General features: G+C 40.0%; 1 protein-coding gene across 3 annotated transcripts in view; it reads left to right on the forward strand.

Moving 5' to 3' along the window:
* The first annotated feature begins 3,376 nt into the window (after positions 1-3,376).
* The window catches only part of ABI3 (ABI family member 3), a 57,355-nt gene continuing 37,688 nt past the window's right edge, over positions 3,377-23,043 (forward strand). For 2 of the 3 annotated variants that reach the window (XM_075177194.1, XM_075177195.1), the window contains exons 1-6: positions 3,377-3,628; positions 7,454-7,621; positions 9,953-10,129; positions 16,413-16,498; positions 16,748-16,816; positions 17,928-18,010. In XM_075177194.1, coding sequence (XP_075033295.1) covers positions 3,473-3,628; positions 7,454-7,621; positions 9,953-10,129; positions 16,413-16,498; positions 16,748-16,816; positions 17,928-18,010 — 739 coding nt within the window. In that variant the 5' untranslated portion in view covers positions 3,377-3,472. The remainder of the gene's footprint in view (positions 3,629-7,453; positions 7,622-9,952; positions 10,130-16,412; positions 16,499-16,747; positions 16,817-17,927; positions 18,011-23,043) is intronic. The other variant, XM_075177192.1, reaches the window with a different exon arrangement.

Consider the following 23,043-nt stretch of genomic DNA (forward strand, 5'->3'; position numbering starts at 1 on the left):
GCAGGTCTTTGAAGCAAGTGATGTTTATTTTCTCACCCTGGTTAAAGGTACCTGGGAGCAGGTCAGATGGAACATGAAGAACATGAAGAACAATTTTCAATACAAGTAAGTGCTTTTTTATACAGATTTGAACACAGCCTCTAAGGTTAAGCCAGTCCACTGAGGTCTGAGCTATTTTTAAATCAGGATACAATTTGTTTACCCAAACATGGATTTACATGCAATACAAAGCTAACAATATTTGCACTTTTCTGTGATATTTTAAAACTTTGCTGTGATTTTCTGCATCTCGTTTACAGATGCAGCAGTCTAATTAAACGTTCCTGTGCCTTCAGGTGCTAGACCCTCCCACATCAAAAAGTCTAATTAATATGAGATTAACATGGGTCCTTTCTTCAGACAGTCGCAGAATACACATTCCCAAAGAAAGGTACAAAACCCCAAACAAGTCATTTCTCCACATCACGATACACAAAAGACTTCCTCCACAAAGGCTTAATGTATCAGATATAAACCTCAGAAATCATGCATTTCCTCTAGCAAGGATAAAACAAACAAATTTTTTCCCCTGGTCTCAGAAATAAAGATATCTCTTTTGATACCCACAATATCAAAAATATGTACATTTGCAATTATATAAATAAGCACCCTGCATTATTTCCTTTAAATGAATGTATTCCATAAATTATTTACAAGTAATCCAGTCACACAGGGTAATTTAGAATGGTCTCAAACAGTTAATCTTAAATCGATTTAAAGATTTGGAGATTGCTTCAATTAGCATCATATATTTAAAACATTTTCGCCATAGAATTTCCATCACAGCGCTTACCACAAAGGGTCTTCGAGACTTTAAGACCTTTCTGAATATTGAATGATGGTTTTAGCTCAGCCCCAATTCCTTAACCCTAATCCAGTGGCGCACGCAGGGGGGGTTTCTGAGTCTCCAGAAATCCCCCCCTGCGCTAACTAAGTGCCCACCATATCGGCACTGTACTATACAGCAGCCGCGGCGCTGTCAAAGAAGCGTCCGCGGCGGTGCTGTATTGTACAGTGCTGCCCTAACGCAGCAGCTCTCTCTCGTGTTTTGGTTTTTTGGTTTTTTTTTGTCAGGGGATGCCCCTGTAATCCCCAACACACTTTCATGGTATAGGTGGCTGCCTTAGAGGTAGTAGTGGGAGCAGTACTGTCACAGAGATCCTACTCTTAGAATAAAAAAATATATATTCTACACTGAATATAGTTATGGCATAGGGAACTGTTTGCCATAAAATTAACTTTCAAAGAAGAGGCATTGACTGGGGGGGATTCATCCTATTGTTGATCTTACCCAATAAAATAACTCATAACGTAATTTAAAAAGAAAAACTGGAAATATACTTTTATATATCAGAGGATTCTCATTTATATTTATTTATTTACACATGTCTTCATATGTTTTTAATATGTTATGAACCTATGCTGATTAAATCCAGGGAAAAGATCCTGACCGTTTGAAATCCAGGCTCAAAATTATATATGTCCCTACTAATCTCAAACACACACAATCATATTTGAGACCCATTATTGAAAACTGGCAAGACATCCAAATATCCATTCAACTTCTTAGCAGACCAGTTTGTTGATCTACTCTTCAAACACATGTTGAAACCTTTAATTAATTTTTAAGCCATTTGTGCCTGATCAATATCTAAGGAGCCCCATTCAGGTCATCTGCTCCCGTTGCCCTTTAAAACAAGAAATGTACTTTTTTCTATTAAATTTATTGTAGATCTAAAAGTGTTAGAAAGTAATTCAGTGATCTGGGTAATTGTTAATCAATTCAATAAAAGTTTTTATTTCGTTGCTGTATTATGGATTCCTTTGCCGCAAATGTTAGTGTTTTTTAATCATATATTGAAAATATATGGGGTTCTTGAAAAATAATCTTTGAGCTAGATTTAAACCAAGTTTTGTAACCATTCTGTATTTACCTTGGAATAAACTTATCATTCTTGTTAGACTATCACCCCTAAACCAATAGGGAAACAGAGTGAACTAACAATATCTTAGGTGTAACGCCTCTGAACACCAGTCAGACTTAGTACATTTCCTGCCTTGGGCAGAGTTGGTTTTTACTAATATATAATGGATAATTTTTTTGTGTTTATTGCAGGCATCAAAAGTTTTTTTTTGTTTTCTTCTATATCAGGTGTACCTGCAGAATACTATAAGACAAATTGATTAAAAACTGGAAAGAGGTCTGAGAAAAAAACAGTATACCCTCTAAAAATACTTGTTTACAATAACGCATTGATCCAAGTATCTTTCATGACTCTCTTCTAAAACCAGCCAAAATATTGTTTTTTTCAGATAAAGACTCACGGTCGCAATCTGTTGGATTCTTGTTTTCTTCAAGTCTCCTTGGAATATTCAGTCTTATTCAATGGATATGATATAGAATAATATTATTGTATATCTACTCAGAATCTTCATGCTAGTCGACTGTTTGGTTTGGGTCCTAAGGCACCTTCTCAAGAGTGAGGTGCTGTCAAGCTATAGAACAGCAACTGGAGCCCATCCAGGCCCGGTGGCTGGTATGCATTCTCAGTTGACCTTTATGTATTAGTAAAAATATTGAAAGAGGGGACATGAACATGTCAGGTATTCAAATACTATCTTAGAGGATAGTCATAAACATTGGCTTCGATGGCCTCAAAAAGGGTCTGGTTAAGGGTTTAGACTGCCCTAGGCTAATAAGCCCTTAACACTCACTTGCCTTCCATGCCACATTAATACATGGTAGGTCAAAACAAACTTGTCTATAACTTAAAATCCTACTTCCTTCACCCCCACCAATGTTTATGTTTCCGTGTTCATGAAACTCTGCAATTTTTTTGCTTATTTGGTTTTCAGTAAAATCACAACTGTATAACAGAACAGAGGCATGAATGAGCGCTACTGAGGGGGAGGTCGCTGTCACACTTGCAACTGTCGCCATTCTTGTCCCTTCTACTCGCTTATCGCTAATCAGGCCCAGATCTCAACACTAAATACAGTCCTGCCTTTTGCGCACCCCACTGTGCTTTGCATGGGAAACTATCATGGGAAATGCTTCAAACAAAAGTGGTTATACGGTAAAAATCGCACTTAAGATAAGGGTGTAGGGCTTTTTTCATTCTATGATTCTAACTACCAGTATGTGACTTTGCTCCACCCAATCATACATTCTTGTTAGACTGTTATATATTCTAATCACATTCTGAATTATTAAAAAAAATATCTTTAAAATGCTGCTTTGTGGCATCTTGAAATTGGGTTAGGCATAATACAGAATGTATGAAACAGACGAGAGCTGAGCGTGGGACACTCTGTGAGCCTATGTCTTAGTGTAAGCGCTCAGTATATTGTGGTTTAGTCTGAGGAAGTATATCAGAACCACAGTCTCTTGCTCACACAATGTTAGTCACTTTCAGCAAGCCACCGTTGCAGAATGTCTGACATGATACACAATAACCCAGATGTTTCCATAATGAGACAGGCAATGACAGACAACTACAGAGAAATTTCTACAGCAAGACAAGCTTTAAGAGACGGCTACCAAAACCTGCACAATGTTGCCGATTACTGTGAGAAGAACTACATGGAGGTAAGAGAACAGGAAAGCTGGATGGCAGTGATTCCAAACATCTGACAATACATATAGGGCTGGATGTGTCACAAGAATTGATAAAATGTAGGAAACTTGATATAATGGGAATTGTAGATCTTCAGATTCTGCCGCGACAGTATCACACATGACATGCTTAGATGCACAGTGTCCCTGGAAACTGTTTTAAAATGTTGCCAACTATACAAAAGTGTAGCAATTGCCAGCTTAAAATAAAAATAAAGCCAGCATTTACTTAGCAACCTGCAATTGTTGGGATATAACAATAGTTATAATTCAGGTTTAGCTCTTGAAACCACCTATAGGTATATGCACCTAAGTACTGTTATTTAAAAGCTATTTACACAAGCACTTGAGCGAGATATAGTTGACTGTGAAATGCTAGAGTGAATCTTTAAGGCAACTGCTCACCTGCCAACATATTCTGCAGTGCTATACAATCAGAGAACTTTACCCAGGTACATCAGTGCCTTCCCCAGTAGAGAAAACAGTCTAATTTCCTTACCACAGGCACACACACCAGTGCCAGAAATCAATTAACTAACACAGGGAGTAATCCAGAGCCAGGGCCAGTGCTACCACTAGGCAAGCCTAGGTGGTCGCTTAAGCATCAGTGTTTAGGGGGAGCCTAAAACACTGAATGAGTGGCTCAATGTCAGTCATTTATTTTTATTTTTTTACGGCAGTGCTTCCTGACGTGGAGGTTTAGCAGCTGGCAGTGTCTTACTTGTGAAGCTGCCAGCTGGTGCTCCTCAATGTTGGTAATAGGTGGGAATGCAGCACAAGTCTACAATGTCAAAGCCCTATTCCTAAGCAGAGCATATGTCTCCCCTGCTCCAAGTTAGGAAGCAGATGGGGTTGGGGGAGCTACAGCTAATAGGGGGTACCAACAGGGGGAGGGGCACTCAATGGGTGGCGCTCAGGGTGTATTCATTGGTATCTCCCAGCACAGGGCCAATCTTAGTTTACCTAGATTAATTTAATGTCTACCTGCATCTGCAAAGGTGCTATTTACTTCGTTATATTAGATATTTACTATATGATAGGTTTGATCCAATGCGCAACACTGCAATAAATTATTTATTTTCCAACCCACTGAATTGTCTGAAATATTTTTACACTTCTTTTATCCAAAACACCTGTCAAATCTGATTAAATTATGGTTTCTGAAAAAATCAATATGCAGCCAACTGGTGGCCTTTAGAAGTCCATGCTGTATCTGGTTTCACATGGTCATAACCACCATAGGTCCTGACATGCCCAATATTGTCCTGAATTTAAGTGACCTTCCAACTGTTCCAGACTACCTCTCAGAAGTCATCATTTTAAAAAAAAAATCTAGAAACCTCATATTTCTGCCACAATGTGCCCTACTCTTCAGCGAGGTGTGGGCGGTCCATGAGTCTGGCTTGGTGTTTCTGTGGGGGTAACCTGGGATGTTCTGGTTCTCAGCTTTCAAAATGTGGCATACATGGCTACAGGTATGCAGAGCCATAACTAGACATTGTAGTTCCCTGGGCAAGATAGAAAACTTGCACCGGCAACCCCTATAGTATTTATGTACCATTTTTTTATGCACTCCAAAGAAAATCCCCCTCCAACTTCCAGCACCATGCATTGCCCTGTATTTTCTCCACCCCCCTCATTCTCTCCAGATTTTTCTCCTGTACTCTCCTGCAACTTCTGACCCCTGTTTGCTCCAGACCCCTTTGCCCCCTTTTCTCTCCAGTCCCTTCTGCCCCCTGTTTTCTCCAGCCCCCTCTGCCCCCTGTTCTCTCCAGCCCCCTCTGCCCCCTGTTCTCTCCAGCCCCCTCTATTCCCCATTGTCTCTAGCCCCCTCTGCTCCCTGTTCTCACCAGCCCCCTCTGCTCCCTGTTCTCTATAGCCCTCTGTTCTCTTCTGCCCCTTTGCCCCATGTTTGCATTAGCCCTCTCTGAACCCTGTTTGCATCAGCCCCCTCTGTCCCTTGTTATCTCAAGCCCCCTCTACCCCCTGTTATTTCAAACCCCCTCTGCCCCTGTTCTCTCCAGCCACTTCTGCTCCCTGTTCTCCTCAGCCTTCTCTGCCCCTGTTCTCTCCAGCCCCCTCTGCCCCCTGTTCTCACCAGCCCCCTCTGCTCCCTGTTCTCTATAGCCCTCTGTTCTCTTCTGCCCCTCTGCCCCATGTTTGCATTAGCCCTCTCTGAACCCTGTTCTCACCAGCCCCCTCTGCTCCCTGTTCTCTATAGCCCTCTGTTCTCTTCTGCCCCTCTGCCCCATGTTTGCATTAGCCCTATCTGAACCCTGTTTGCATCAGCCTCCTCTGTCCCCTGTTATCTCAAGTCCTCTCTGCCCCCTGTTATCTCAAACCCCCTCTGCCCCGTTCACTCCAGCCACTTCTGCTCCCTGTTCTCCTCAGCGTTCTCTTCTCTCCAGCCCCCTCTGCCTCCTGTTCTCTCCAGCCCCCTATGCCCCATGGTTGCATTTGCCCTCTCTGACCCGTTTGCATCCAACCCCTCTGCCCTGTTATCTCAAGCCCCATCAGTAATTAAACTACCTTAGCACTCCTCAGCTTCTCTCTATACTAAGAGCATCCTGATGTCATCTTAGCATGTCAGCGACACTGCAGGCTCCTGCGATGCTGCCCTGTGGAATGCTCTGCATTAATGTTTACCTGGGGGGCTGGTGATTGGGCATATAGTGGGCAAGCATGGCACCCCCTTGGCCTTACAGCCTGGATGGCCGCACCTCCATCATTATAGCCCTACAGTTATGCCACTAAACACAAGGGGTTTAATAAGGTATTATTAAGGACTGACAGTTTCTCTAGGCTTTTGAAACAAAGGGGCCTATTTATTAAGCCTTAAATCACATAGTTTGGGTTAGGCAAATTTAAGCTATTGCACTAAATAAAATTATCCTAATGTATTAGGCAAACTACTGCAGAATACTGTAGTCCCCATTATTTTTAAGAGGACCTATTTATCAAACTCCTAAAAGCTTAACTTTTTGGAGCTTGTCCACGATTGCTGATGCCATCTGCCCCCGATGCTTAAAAAATTATATGGATACAGCCACGTGTAGGAAGGTATATGATTGTGTCTGGATTATATCCCTGCACACAATTCTTGGCTCTCTAAAGGTCACATATATCACAACTTCTCTGATCGCAGCTATGTATCTGATTTTGTTTTAAATTGCACTTATGATAGTGAATAAAACAATAGCTTAACGCCTCAATTTAACAGAAAATATCACTGGAGAAGCTGGGCAATACTCAACTGCCCCCATAATGCTTTCCCCGATCAGAAACAGTTAACGTAAAGCCCAGTTTTAAAAATAAAATAAAGTTTAAACATAGATCCTATTTATATTAAAAATATATATAGTTTAAAAGTTATGCATTAACAAAAGTACTTTATTCAAGGAATGAAGCATTTTTTATGATTTTAGTCTGTTATCTAATGGTCACTTAGGTGAGTGGCTAAATTGTACAGATCCAGCCGTTCGGGTACTGTGCTGAGTTACTGAATTGCACTGTGCGCCTGGCTGATCAGCTCTCACCTTTACTTCTGAGTTTACTTCGTGCCAGTGGAGGTCATCGGATGGCCAGATTTGCTTTCCTGACAGATTAATTCCAAAAAAACTGAATTAGATTTTGAACTGCCAGATTGGGGCCAGACATAGGATTATGATTGGCTAATTATTTTTTTTTGATTGGCACCTAATTTAGAATGACCAAACACATGCTTAACCACCTTCACATTGTCATGCAACACTGGTCTTTTATTACCTGCCTTAAAAAGTCTTTCTACTTTCTTCCCAGGCTTCTGATAAGTACAAGGCTCTGGAGAATACCATGGCTCTAGTAACACAGACCCTGGCCAGTGTGGCCTGTCAAGTGGGGGCTGCGGCCCAGCATGTGTCAGACATGCTGGAGAAACAAAGCCAAAAACTGCAGCAGGAGGAGGAAAGAGTCCGATTAATCTCTCAGGTCAGTCGCTAAAACCACTCCACAGAGCAAAAACATTGGCTATGGGGAATTTGGTTCCTTTTAATCACATATGTATTTATTTCTCAATGTACCTTGTAGCCAGCTCTGTGGGTGATGTGGGGGCTTAAGTACGCCCAATATTTGTGATGCTGCTAACACTAACCTGGTCCATTTTTCAGTCGTACATGGTAACTAGAGCACCCCCAATCATTTTTGAAGGTTAGCACCTGTCCATCCAGGCATGTTAGTAACTCTTTTGTGGGGTATAAAGCAGCTTGAATGTTATCATTATTGATCCTCTAAGACAGTGTTTCCCAAACCCAGTCATCAGGGACCCCTAACAGTGCATGTTTTTCAGGTCACAAGTAACCTAATTATACCACCTGTGGATCTTTCAGAATGTGTCCGTCGGTTATGAATACACCTGTGCTCCAGCAAAGAGATATGGAAAACATGTACTGTTAGGGGGCTGTGAGGACTGGGTTTGGAAAACACTGATATAAGTACTTATGTTCCCTGCAAGCCCAGCAGTAACTACAGATAGATGATTGACCAAGGTGAAGCAATAAGTACTGCAAGCATATAATGCTGTGGTCAATAAGAAGGGCGCAAACCAAAAAATATGGTGACTGTCTACCTCACTGCCAGGTAATAAATATTTTAAAGTGTTTTAGGATTATGTCAAACCAACCAAAAGGACAAGCATGTTTCCTGTTGAACAATGTGGCTGATCATTTAAAATACATTTAGAATAGACACATTTTTCATGGAGTTCTGCAAATGTGTAGAAGCCTTAAGGATTCCATTATATATAGGAGATAAGCAAAATGCTACCATATACAGGTTTTTTTCAAGCATTGAAATTCCCTGTACATAGAAATGATGACTTAATTAATGCAAAATTAGAGACATTCATGAACTGCAATAATGTGAAAACACTGCATAAATGTTCTCTTGTGTGCTACTTTTGCACATGCTCATTGATTTGTGGCTGATATGCAGATGCTTACAGCCGATATGAGATCATTCCTTACTAAGTACAAATTAGACACACAAGTGCACCTGGTTTTGTACTGAAGTGCAGAATTGAGATTTCAGTTATGGGATGCAAATATTTAAATTAGATAGAGAAAGATACCCAGCCTTTTTCTCCCCAGAAAGGGACTTGAATTTGAGGTTGAAGCAGAGCCAGGTTAAGACCCCATGAGGTTATAGGTAAGGTACTTGTCCCCCTCCCCTTACTCGTCCAATCTGTCCATACCAAAAAGTAATTTCCAGGGCATTCCCCAACACATTTCCAATATAACACACAGATATATTCTAAGTGTAAATTTAGAATTGGCGGTACGGAAATTATAAGTGAATGGAATTTGATCATTTTACAATGAAGGCAGTAGGAGAAGTGTGTATGACTGTTTACCGGCCTAGTTCGATCACTGTATATATACATTATAAAGCAGCATTGTGGGCCCACAAATGTTTCAGTTCATAAATTACCCTCAAAGTAACCTTTCTGCTATATGATGTACTTTTGGTGCACACTGCTTTACTCTTAACAGCAATACTGTGAATGTGATAATCCTTCATTAATAGAGTTTGTAGTATATGCATATATCAATTCATTTTGCTACCCGCAATTTTTATTTCCATTCTGTGTCACATGTATTACTTTTTTTTGATGCATTTTACCACAGGTCAACACCAAGGGGTAGATTTACTAAAGCATCTAAAAAGAAATAGTGGGGGTATTGCCCATAACAACCAATCAGATTCTAACTATCATTTATCTAAATGATAGCTAAAATCTATCTGGTTTCAGTAAATCTACCCCCCAATCTGTCTACCTCTTTATATGTACAAGAAATAAACCCGTTCCTCATTTTACAGTGAAATGTACAAAATGACTTGTTATGGCAAAACAAAGAGCATATTTATACAAATGCCTCAATGATTATTTACTTAATATCAAGGACAAATGCATAGTTTTTCACAGCAACCAATAAGTTATTTGCTTTTATTGCTTATTTGTTCTAGATCAATTAAAGCTATTTGCTGGTATCTACAGCATAATGTACTTAGTAAGTAACCCCTCCTCATACTTCACGTGGAGGGGTTAGACATAAATCAACTCTTTTGGGGAGCAGAGGTGCACAACCTGTGAATTAGGACCAAAGTTTGGTCCCATAATCTGCTTTCAGGAGGGCCCTGACAAAAATGCAATACATTCTATTGGGAACAACCTCTTTTGGGGTCTCATAACACACTGACACTTACCACATAATACAATATTGAGCACCACTGATGAAGATGTATAACATATTGTGACTGTAGTTACTAGACATCCATGTGGAAAAGGTTTCCCGCAAGAAAATTGGGAGGTTGACGATAGTCAAGAAATTTCAACACACTGAGAAGATGCTGCAAAAAGGGAGCAAAGGACCTTTGGCTTCATATACCAGAGTTCCCCTTAACTTCACTTCCCTCGATGATACTGGTCATGGAACCAAGGTAAGACTTCAGCCATTCTACAAACCAATTACGAGGGAAAAGTTTTGGAATTTGCAAAGAACAATGACAAATATTACCAAAGTAGTTGAGCTGTGCTAAGCACCATACAGACTTACCAGGCAGACATAAAATAAGGTGTTTAAAGTAAAGTAGAATGGACCATGTTTTTTAAACTTCTAGTGTTATATCTAGGATTTTACCAAGCAGTGTGAAGTTAAAGTCATAAGCCAAAGATCCAAAAGATCCAAATGTAAATAGTCCTTTATTCAGACATGCAAGCATGGGTACAGCATTTCTATCAAATGCATTTACACAGTTTTTTATACCTTTCTTGTTACTGGGCAGATTTTAGTATCACACCCTGGTCTAGGAATGCCCTATAAGCAGAGTTTGACCTTACAGGGGTCCACAACAAATCTGGTTTCATCTGGTTCTCTCGTATCGAGGTACAGTCAGTCACAAGAATGTGCAATATCTCTCTTTGTTAAGCATTAATTGAAGAGTCTTTTCCTTCTGCATACTATTAACTCTTATTAACTCTTTAAGCATAAGTATGTGTACATTTATTTTATGAATTCATCCAAATTCCATAAAGTTCATAACAATTCTCCTCCCTCTGATGATTCTATCCTCACACAAATTAAGATCTAGTCATAGTAGAAGTAAAAAGTGAGTGTGTGAAATGGATGGGGAAATAACCAGTGCTAAATTTACCAGACAAGGGGCGTCTCTATAGGCCCCTATTCTATTGACATAGTTTCTGCCGAGACTGCTATTTGTCGACTGATACCATGACCAAGACAGGTGTTTGATTACCTTTAACAACCCTGGAATAATTAGGAGAATCGTAGGTGTATTTTAAGCTTTACATCCATTGAACATAAACATTTGAGAAACACAGGTAGAAACGGAACACATACATAAATTATTAGTATAATGACCATCATTATAAATTGAAAAATTCTTGAAAATAAGTTGGACAATCCTTTACCGAGGAATCCAAAAGGGTTCCATCCTTCACTAGCTATATGCCTCTTTTCTTTCTGCAGCTTATCTATTTCATCTATAGGGCCCTTTTATATCACTTTCATGGTCCACTATATAGGTATAACACTCCTGTCCTATAAAAGCGCAGCTGCCCCCCATCTAAGGCCAGAATATGGTGCACAGCCTATATGTTTTATAGGGCTATTTTCCAAGTTCCTAATTTACATATTTAAAGGCTTCTTTAGTCTAATTTAAAACAGAATCTAACACATTCCCTAACTCATAAAATTATTTGACAAAAATGTAACTTATTAACTTACTACTTAAGGAAGGAAACATTTGTAATAACTGCTAGTAGGACCTTCAGTTTGGGCAAATATACCATACATCTGTTATACCCCTTTCACCCTGTCAAAAAAACCTGAGTTTATGCCGGAGTGAGCCCGGACGACCCGGGTTGTGGCTCAGAACGACAAAGTATGAGCAACAAAACGCCAGTTAATTTTTATAATTTATCCCCAAGATAACAGAATTACAACCATAGGAATACTATCCCTAGCATTTAGGCACGGTGTACAAACCCAACATGTTGGTTGATTCATAGTCTTAGCAACTTTAGCATGTATCAGTAATAAAGTGTTCTCTCCAGAGGAGTCACCATAATTCTTGCTTTGCTTGTGTTAAGATCAGGGGGTAAATGTATGAAGCATCGGTTTTTGCAAGTCGCCCTAAATCGGCAACTTTGCAGGGGAAATTTAAATCGGCGATGACTTTTAAGGGAACGGATCTGAAGATATCTGCAGGGTACGTCAAATACTTAAGTGGATTATAAATTCGCCAAAAAAATTTAGTGAATATCATCTGTTAATAATATAGGCATTAGTGACTGAGCAGTAAAAAAAAAATATTTTTTATAATTAGTTTTTCTCAACGAAATACATTTATTTGAATTTTCTTAATGTCTACTAGACACAGAAAAAAACATTTTACAGTTGCTCCTGATTGCAAACATATGTTCTAGCATACACAGCTGTCATCACTAATAATCAGGACTTAGACTAGCCCTGTGGCTGGAGCAAGAGATACGGTGGAGAGACAAGTAACTTTGTGATCCCCAGAGCTTGATTCGGACATGGCTGCGTGCGCTTGAGTTTGGTATGCCCTTGCTGTACGTTGACTACGACCAAAAACACCCCCCCCACACACACACACACACACACGCACACACATGTTCAATCCCCAAAAGGGTAGGTTGTAGTAAGTGTCAGACAGGGCTGCGTTTGCTGGGTATGTTCCGGTTCTGGCCACGTGCAGAGTGATTTTACGTACAATATACTCAAAATCGGTAGATCATGAATCAGGCACAGAATGTATTAAAAGCAAAGCATACAAATGTTAATTATGCACATTAAGTTATTGAGTAATTTTTATCTTACCAAAGCAACCTAACCACACAGGGTGTCATAGCACTATATCAGTGTTTACACACACACACAAGTTTAAACACAAGGGGCCAATTCAATTCGGCCATGTTAGTGTAGGAATAACTCAGCGCTAATTGTATTATCATTAATACAGTAATTTTAACCCATTTCACCTCTATTTTGTCAGGAAACCGCTCCTGAACCCCTTTATCTGTCACAAACCGCCCTCTGCGTACTTGTGACTTGGAAGCTTACTGTAAGGGAACACACAGGATTCCAATGCAAATCTCACACTCACCTCTCTCTAAGGCTATAGATTTTGCTGGTCCCTTTTCCCAAAACAGATGCACGCTTCACACCTCTCAGCAACTGCCACCAGTTACGTATAAGGCCCAGGGCCATCTTAACAACATTATGGGCCCCCAGGCAAAGCAGTGCACCGGGGCCCCTCGAAATCGATATAGATATAGATATATAGATGTATACAGATACAGATATAGATATAGATATATAGAGATATAGATAGATGTACTTGCTCAGTGACCCTTGAAGGGGTTTTTTTGCAGGTTTTTTTCTTTTGCAGGATTATTTATTCTCATTAAGAGCCGTGCCTATGGGGCCCCCTTGCCCGTGGGGCCCCCGGGCAGCTGCCCATCGTGCCCAATGGAAAAGATGGCCCTGATAAGGCCCGTAGCAAACCTATGACTTAATCACCCAATTGTGCACCTCTACGCCCTGGGGATTGCAAGCTTGCGAGCAGGGTTCTCTTACCTCTCTGTCTGTATGTATTACCCAGTATTGTTCCCAATTGTAAAGCGCTACGGAGTTTGCTGGCACTATATAAATAAATGTTGATGATTAAAATTACTGTACTAACGGTAATACTGCACACTTTTACCGTAGTAACAGTAATAGCGCGCAGGCCACGTTATTCCTAGAATAACGCAGCCAAATTGAATCTCTCTGTCTATACAGTTTTTCTTCATTTTGTTTTCTCAAGCTATATGTTCCAGCATACACTGGCAGCTGTTAACTGAAAGGTCATTCAGGTGTTTCAACAAGCAACAACATGTCCTTGCAGACACTGGTTGTCAATGCATGCTGGGACCTATAGTTCCACTATAGATGGCAATAGTTCCCCAATAGTTATGCAAAAACAGTCAAGGAATTGGCACTGTCTAAAGTTGCATGCAAAGTCGTGCTCACCAAACCCTATACTTTCCACCTGAGGTCCTGAGAGCAAGCACTTCCACTGAAATGGGTAAATGTTGTGCACAATGGACCTCATTTAGAGTTGGACGCAAAGTCCGTTTTAGACGCAACCAACAAAAAAACACTACCACGCATGTGCAGAAAGCACCAAATCTGCCTACATCTTGGACGCTATTAACACTTGCGACAGCTTGCGACTCACTACGAGAGAATGGGAGGAACGCGGAATTGTGAAGGCGTGACCATGTAAATACATCCTAGTCGCAGTGAGGCGCAAACGCAACACACGTCAAAACAGGGCTAAAGCTGTGCGGCAGGAATTAGTTGGCGCAAGCGTTAGCTAGTTGCAGGAACTGCTCGCAGCTCCATAGGGTATTACGAGTGGGACGCAACTGGGGTTGCTTTCCACTCGTAATACCCTACCAAGCAGCGGCACACTCCCACTCCTACACTTCTTAATTGGACTTTGCGTCCGACTCTAAATGAGGACCAATATGTAGAAATTTGAGTGCAAAGAGGTTTGCTATCTTCGCGAAGTGAATGAAAATTTCCACTTTTCACGCCAGATTGAATTGACTCCATGAATTTGAATGGAGTTCTGCCAAACGTAAATACGTACCCGAGCATGTGCATATCAGTAAAGCAAACAAGTAGCAAATTGGGTGTACACATCAATGACCCTAGTGATTTAAGCCTTACAACATTTGGCAGTAATTTTATCTTGAAGTAAACTACACCTATACAATATTCAATTAGGTTTTATGACTCATTAATATAGAATAAGTTATTTAGATACAACATTTATTAACTGTTCTAGAAAGGCTTAGCTTTTTATCTGTTTTAACATGTTTCCATTCTTTCCCACTGCTACTTGCCTAATCTAGTATGCAAATAAAAGGGATGACATAGATCCAGTTTGCATACTAAAAATAAAAATGCTGTGCTTTGGAGGGGAAATAGAAAAGTTAATTACAACAGTTTGTGATCTGATTAATATACATTCATTCATTCAGCACTTTTTTAATCTTAAAGACACCAGTGTAGTTTCATAATTAAAAAAATATTAATTAGTCTCTGCAAATGATTTAATAACAGTAACAAATAATATAATATTGGAGATGTTTAACAAGTCTTACATAAGTAGCTTAACACGAGTAGCTTTATACAAGTGTCAGCAGTACAAAAAGGCGTCAAATATAAACCACAGCCAGAGGATTGAGACATAACGAAAAGAGAAGTGAGTTTAAAAAACAGAAATAGATTCAGACAAGTGAAACAAAGTCTGTAATTCCCAGCATTAGGGCTAATAAACGGGGCTTAAAGGCACTGCGAAAAAATGCAAGTTAAGGAAACTTTGAGGACATTTATGAAAACTGATGAAAAGGAAAAAGGTTGTAATCACCATACAATGCTATAAGATTCTGTCATTTTTATTTTTCTACGAGTGTGCCTCCTCTTTCGGGAGCTCGGGAGGACTCCCCAAAATGTGTGAGGCTCCCAGAAATTCCGGGGGGAGTATACAAGTATGATTTACTATGGGAAACGCCAACCCAGCATCAGCACCAGTTTCATTAATGTCCCACTAGATAATAAAATTACTTGTTAAAATTATTAATGGGTATAAGTTGCAAAATGCAGAGCAACCCTTTTACATGTGAATAACATATTATTTACATTTGCACGTTAACATATAAATTAGTGATTATTGACAATAAGCCAAGTGCCCATGTTGATCTACCCTTTAAAAAAATGAAGTTAAACATTTGTTTCATTTTAACTATAAAATACAAATATTATGGCAATGCAAAATCCCTTAGCACTGCAATTTATCTAAACAATATCGCCAGCTGCCACAGTATACTGGAAAGTGACCATAGCTAACTTACCACTTCGCCGTTGCAGGATAAATCATCTTTTAAATGATTTTAATCACTTATTGTCATCGTGCTACAAGTACCACTACAATACTTAAATAGGTTCCCCGATACCGCCGACTGGGTTATCACGGGTGAGAACAGTGTTATTCATAGTTGCCTACTCTCCCAGAATGTCCGGGAGACTCACGAATTTTTGGGAGTTCTCCCGGACTCCAGAGAGAGCAGGCAAAAATCCCGGAACCAGCATCTCCCCGTTGTTGTAGATGGTGGGGGCAGGGCTAACCGCGCCATCGTGGCCCCGCCCCTGCTACGATTGCCCAGAATTTCCTAAGATTGACAGGGGCGGAGCCTAATGGTGCATCCCGCGTGGCCACGCCCCCTCGACGGACCCCCTCCCGGACAGCTCTGGTCTCAAAAGTAGGTAAGTATGGTGTTATTAAACAGTAGTAAACCTTTAATGTATTGAGCCACAATTTAAAAGCCCTATCCACAGCGAAAAGTCAAGTTTTCCCTAGCATTAGGGCTTTGCACCCCTTTGTATATCTGCCTCATAAGCTTTACTATAAGAGGATGGATTTCTCTCTGGCATACATTGTATAAGTTGGAAATGATCAAAAATTGCCTTATACACAGCTACAAACATTGCAAAGCATTACAGTACATAATGATACATAAGCAATAAAACAGGTATAGCTTTTGCAGATAGTACTTGGACTGACTGTTGATATTAATAACTATGAGATGCAAATGAATGGCAAATTAAATATTTTCCCAATATCATAGGACTCTGACTCTCAGTTATCTAAAACCGGAACTATGTCTCGCAAGATCAGCGGGAAATCCATGAGCCAATCAACCAGTTCTTTAAGGTAAGAGTGGAATAAGATTCTACAAAAAGACATTATTATAGATTATAATGTGCACAAACATATTACAGCACAGTGTAACAAGGACAATGTGAAATAAACTACTGAAGATAAAAGCAAAACACAAACTTATTTTTTAATTCAGAGACGAGATGCTCCCTAATGTCTAAGGAACAGAGTGTGTTGAGAAATCTCAATCATTGTTGGTGGATTAAATAAAAACTGACTCTTTACCCTGTGTTACTTGTACAGGAGAAGCTGTCGGGTAAAAGATCCAGTTATTCCTCCCTTGATCCCTGAGCAGAAGTTTCCATATCCATTGTGAGTTCTTTAAATTACTATAAATAAAAGTAAAAAACCTTGTATAGCAATTTTTGTTGTCAGAATTGTTTTTTAATATAAATCGATGAAATAGCTCCTCTTTGTAATATTGTCCTAAAACCCCGACTATTTTTCATATAATCTTTGTTATACTATATGAAACCTCACCCTATGGGCTAGATTTACTAAGCTGCGGGTTTGAAAAAGTGGGGATGTTGCCTATAGCAACCAATCAGATTCTAGCTTTCATTTTGTAGAAGGTACTAAATAAATGAAAGCTAGAATCTGATTGGTTGCTATAGGCAACATCCCCACTTTTTCAAACCCACAGCTTAGTAAATCTAGCCCTATAACTCCTCCTATTACTCCATATAACCTTTCCCTATTTCTCCCCCTATTACTCCTTATAACCTCTCCCTATAACTCCTCCTATTACTCCATATAACCTGTCCCTATAACTCCTCCTATTACTCCATATAACCTCTCCCTAGAACTCCTCCGATCACTCCATATAACCTCTCTCTATAGCTCCTTCTATTACTCCATATAGCCTCTCCATATATCTCCTCCTATTACTCCATATAACCTCTCCCTATAACTCCTCCTATCACTCCATATAACCTCTCCCTATATCTCCTTCTATTACTCCATATAACCTTTCCTTATATCTCCTCCTATTACTCCATATAACCTCTCTCTATATCTCCTCCTATTGCTCCATATAACCTCTCCCTAAAACTCCTCCTATTACTACATATTACCGCTCCCTATATCTCTTCCTATTAAAGTACTATGGGATATACTGGCGCTATGTAAGTAAATGTTAATAATAATATTTACTCTATATAAACTCACCCTCAGGGGTGTAACTAACAGTCACTGGGCTCCAAACTCAAAGTTCTCTGGGGTAGAGACTGTGCAAAGCGTATCTATCCCACTACGCATGCTTCATCAAAACTCTCACTATGAATTCTCCTATTACTATATATAATATCCTGTATATCTTTTTGAATATAAAACCTCTCACCATTTGTTTCCTAAGTTCTATATCATTTATATAAGTATATTTAGATTAAGCTCTTTATATCTGCATTCTCTGGTATCATTTTAGGATTTTGGATGGATTTTCTCCCAGTCTTCCTGATCTACCTAACATAAATGAAGACTTTGCTCAGCTCTCACCACCAGCACTACGTAAGTATTGTGGTCCTCCTGCACATGAGAAACACTGGTCAGAAACAGATAAGTGTAGGTATATTACCGCTAAGTTGTGTGTTGTCTTTCTTGTCTATTGTGCAGAATGTTTAAAGCATGCACAAATACATTTAATACAGGAAGATAAATGTTTACTTAAAATAACAGATTCATGTATGTATACTTGGCTATTTATTAGTCTTAAGGTAGCCAGAACAGATCTACAAAAATAAGGAAAAAAACATCACTCAATAATGCAAGACAAAATAGTCTATAGTCTAAATATGTCTAAAGACATAATCACACCGCTTAAAGGATGGTACTGAATATTTTGTAGACCTATAGTTCTAAGTCTGCACAGTAATCATTAAAATAAGGCCATCAGAATGACCTTTAATATATTTATTCGTAATATGTGCTGTGGAAGGAATTGCCAGCAATTCAGAGGAAGATTAGAGGAAATTTCTGAGGGGCAGGAGGGGAGGTCTGGGTAGGGGGGGGCATGTGATTGTCCATGGCTCCATGGTTAACCGCTGCATCCACCAGAACGAGGTTGGGGACAGGTTGAGGAGGAGGGGATGAGGTACAGGAAATCTGTGGTGCAAATCCACTTCTATATGAAACATGTACATGCATAAAAATAGCATAAATGTTTGGGTCAATAAAGAATAATAGATATAGGACAAGACTGGGACAAATAAGCAGTCCTGGTATACAAAGCAGAGTTGCCGATAATTTGTATTTGTGCCCAAAGCCTTGGTTTTTATTGCTTAGCCATTGTGTGTATTTATTAGTCTCATGGTCAATACTGTCTTAAGTGGCTGCATTGTTTGCTGTTTAAGGCTGAGCAACTTATTGTAGCATACTTTTGGGAGCTAAGACTAACCTACTACTTTTGTCAGGCCCACCTGCCATTCTGGACTTGAATAGATAATAATTTTCAATCTATTCAGCACCTCATTTCTTACAAGGTAATTTATAATAGCACCAACAGGAGATGTAGTTCTTCAAAATATAATAGTCTCTCAGTTTTTTAATAGCAGATCTGCAGTTAGTAATTTAAACACTAGATGGCAGTAATGGATACTATAACTAGAGATGTGCTAAGTTGCAGCGAAACTTCACAAAAGTTCCAATGATGCAATATTCCAGTTAGGGATGTGCACCGGCGACTTTTGAGGTCTCGTGTTTTGTGTTTTGGATCCGGATTTTCGTTATTTTTGAGGTTCGGATTTGTCTCGCAAAACACTTGACGAAAGGTCTCGGTTCGGATTTAAGGTATTGGATTCGGATTTTTTTTGAAAAAAACATAAAAAGTTTAAAAATCAAGTTTTTGGGCTTATTTTCACTCCTAGGCTATTATTAACCTCAATAACATTCAATAACAAGCATTTCCACTAATTTACAGTGTATTCTGAACACCTCACAATATAGTTATTAGTCCAAAACGTTGCAACAAGGTATCTTTCTGGACTGCGTAGAGGAGTGGGTCACCACAATATATATTAAAAACCCTGAACTTTTATGATTCGCACCAATAATTGTACCTGGACTGCGTAGAGGAGTGGGTCACCACAATATATTAAAAACCCTGAACTTTTATGAATCGCACCAATAAATGTACCTGGACTGCGTAGAGGAGTGGGTCACCACAATATCTTAAAAACCCTGAACTTTTATGAATCGCACCAATAAATGTACCTGGACTGCGTAGAGGAGTGGGTCACCACAATATCTTAAAAACCCTGAACTTTTATGAATCGCACCAATAAATGTACCTGGACTGCGTAGAGGAGTGGGTCACCACAATATCTTAAAAACCCTGAACTTTTATGAATCGCACCAATAAATGTACCTGGACTGCGTAGAGGAGTGGGTCACCACAATATATTAAAAACCCTGAACTTTTATGAATCGCACCAATAAATGTACCTGGACTGCGTAGAGGAGTGGGTCACCACAATATCTTAAAAACCCTGAACTTTTATGAATCGCACCAATAAATGTACCTGGACTGCGTAGAGGAGTGGGTCACCACAATATATATAATAAGAAAACCATCAACTTGTTTGATTCGCACCAATAAATGTACCTGGACTGCGTAGAGGAGTGGGTCACCACAATATATTAAAAACCCTGAACTTTTATGAATCGCACCAATAAATGTACCTGGACTGCGTAGAGGAGTGGGCACTGGGCACCACAATAAAATATATAAAAAACCTTCAACAGGTCTGCATTACACTACACATACGGCTGCTCCTCCATCCTCTCCATCATATACATGTTGGAGTTTTAGCGTGTGACAACCTCTTGTTTTTGATAATGTCAGTGCATTTTGAATATTTTTCAATTTGCCCCACACCACTGAATGTACTTTATCTATGATACGCATCTATCTATCTTGACTGCGTAGTGTGGTGGCCCCGGTACACAATTTGGTACCGGGGCCACAATAAAATAAATACACCCTCCACGTGTCAGAATTCCACCAAACAAGTATCTGGACTGCGTAGTGGGGTGGCCCCGGTACCCAACTTGATACCGGGGCCACAATAAAATAAATACACCCTCCACGTGTCAGAATTCCACCAAACAAGTATCTGGACTGCGTAGTGGGGTGGCCCCGGTACCCAACTTGATACCGGGGCCACAATAAAATAAATACACCCTCCACGTGTCAGAATTCCACCAAACAAGTATCTGGACTGCGTAGTGGGGTGGCCCCGGTACCCAACTTGATACCGGGGCCACAATAAAATAAATACACCCTCCACGTGTCAGAATTCCACCAAACAAGTATCTGGACTGCGTAGTGGGGTGGCCCCGGTACCCAACTTGATACCGGGGCCACAATAAAATAAATACACCCTCCACGTGTCAGAATTCCACCAAACAAGTATCTGGACTGCGTAGTGGGGTGGCCCCGGTACCCAACTTGATACCGGGGCCACAATAAAATAAATACACCCTCCACGTGTCAGAATTCCACCAAACAAGTATCTGGACTGCGTAGTGGGGTGGCCCCGGTACCCAACTTGATACCGGGGCCACAATACCTCCTCCAAACATGCTACAGACAATTCGTCATTGAGATCCCATTAAGTATGTTAAAGACAGACAGGGTCCAAGTGTTATTAGTTGACTTTGTAAAGAAAAAAACTGTCCCTGTTGCACATAGTCGTGCAATGAAGACTTACTTTTTCATTTAAAGGCACGATCTTTCAAGTGTAGTGTTTGTAAGTCTAAGTCATATTATACTTTTGGTAAAATTGGGTTTTTTTGTTCCTCTTTATGTTAATTAATTAGTAATAGAATTAAAGTAGGAAATAGAATTAAATAGAATTAAAGTAGGAAATAGAGTGGTATAGAGTTGTAGTGTGGTATAGATAGAGTGGTCCACACAATATAATAATAAAACCCTCAACTGGTCTGAATTCCACCAAACAAGTATCTTGACTGCGTAGTGTGGTGGCCCCGGTACACAATTTGGTACAGAGGCCACAATATAATTTAAAAACCCTCCACGTGTCGGAATTCCACCAAACAAGTATCTGGACTGCATAGTGGGGTGGCCCCGGTACCCAATTTGATACCGGGGCCACAATACCTCCTCAAAACATGCTCCAGACAATTCGTCATTGACAGACCCCAGACAGACAGGGTCGTAGTGTTATTGTTTGACTTTGTAAACCCAAAAAAATGTCCCTGTTGCACTTGCACATAGTCGTGCAATGAAGACTGACTTTTTCATTTAAAGGCACGATCTTTCAAGTGTAGTGTTTGTAAGTCTAAGTCATATTATACTTTTGGTAAAATTGGTTTTTTTTGTTCCTCTTTATGGTAATTAATTAGTAATAGAATTAAAGTAGGAAATAGAATTAAATAGAATTAAAGTAGGAAATAGAGTGGTATAGAGTTGTAGTGTGGTATAGATAGAGTGGTCCACACAATATAATAATAAAACCCTCAACTGGTCTGAATTCCACCAAACAAGTATCTTGACTGCGTAGTGTGGTGGCCCCGGTACACAATTTGGTACCGAGGCCACAATATAATTTAAAAACCCTCCACGTGTCGGAATTCCACCAAACAAGTATCTGGACTGCATAGTGGGGTGGCCCCGGTACCCAATTTGATACCGGGGCCACAATACCTCCTCAAAACATGCTCCAGACAATTCGTCATTGACAGACCCCAGACAGACAGGGTCGTAGTGTTATTGTTTGACTTTGTAAACCCAAAAAAATGTCCCTGTTGCACTTGCACATAGTCGTGCAATGAAGACTGACTTTTTCATTTAAAGGCACGATCTTTCAAGTGTAGTGTTTGTAAGTCTAAGTCATATTATACTTTTGGTAAAATTGGTTTTTTTTGTTCCTCTTTATGGTAATTAATTAGTAATAGAATTAAAGTAGGAAATAGAATTAAATAGAATTAAAGTAGGAAATAGAGTGGTATAGAGTTGTAGTGTGGTATAGATAGAGTGGTCCACACAATATAATAATAAAACCCTCAACTAGTCTGAATTCCACCAAACAAGTATCTTGACTGTGTAGTGTGGTGGCCCCGGTACACAATTTGGTACCGAGGCCACAATATAATTTAAAAACCCTCCACGTGTCGGAATTCCACCAAACAAGTATCTGGACTGCATAGTGGGGTGGCCCCGGTACCCAATTTGATACCGGGGCCACAATACCTCCTCAAAACATGCTCCAGACAATTCGTCATTGACAGACCCCAGACAGACAGGGTCGTAGTGTTATTGTTTGACTTTGTAAACCCCAAAAAATGTCCCTGTTGCACTTGCACATAGTCGTGCAATGAAGACTGACTTTTTCATTTAAAGGCACGATCTTTAAAGTGTCAGAAAGAGAGAGAAGACACAGGAGAGGAGAGTTGTAGCTGGGGACCTGGGGTGGAAGCTCCCAGGCTCCCCCAGCATTGCCTGGAAGTCTGAGCGTGGTGACTGAGCCAGGGCAAGGAATGTGTGCCCTGGATGAGGGGGAGAACTCCATGCCACTATAGTG

Source organism: Mixophyes fleayi, chromosome 6, assembly GCF_038048845.1.
Source record: "Mixophyes fleayi isolate aMixFle1 chromosome 6, aMixFle1.hap1, whole genome shotgun sequence".
NCBI classification, from domain to species: domain Eukaryota; kingdom Metazoa; phylum Chordata; class Amphibia; order Anura; family Limnodynastidae; genus Mixophyes; species Mixophyes fleayi.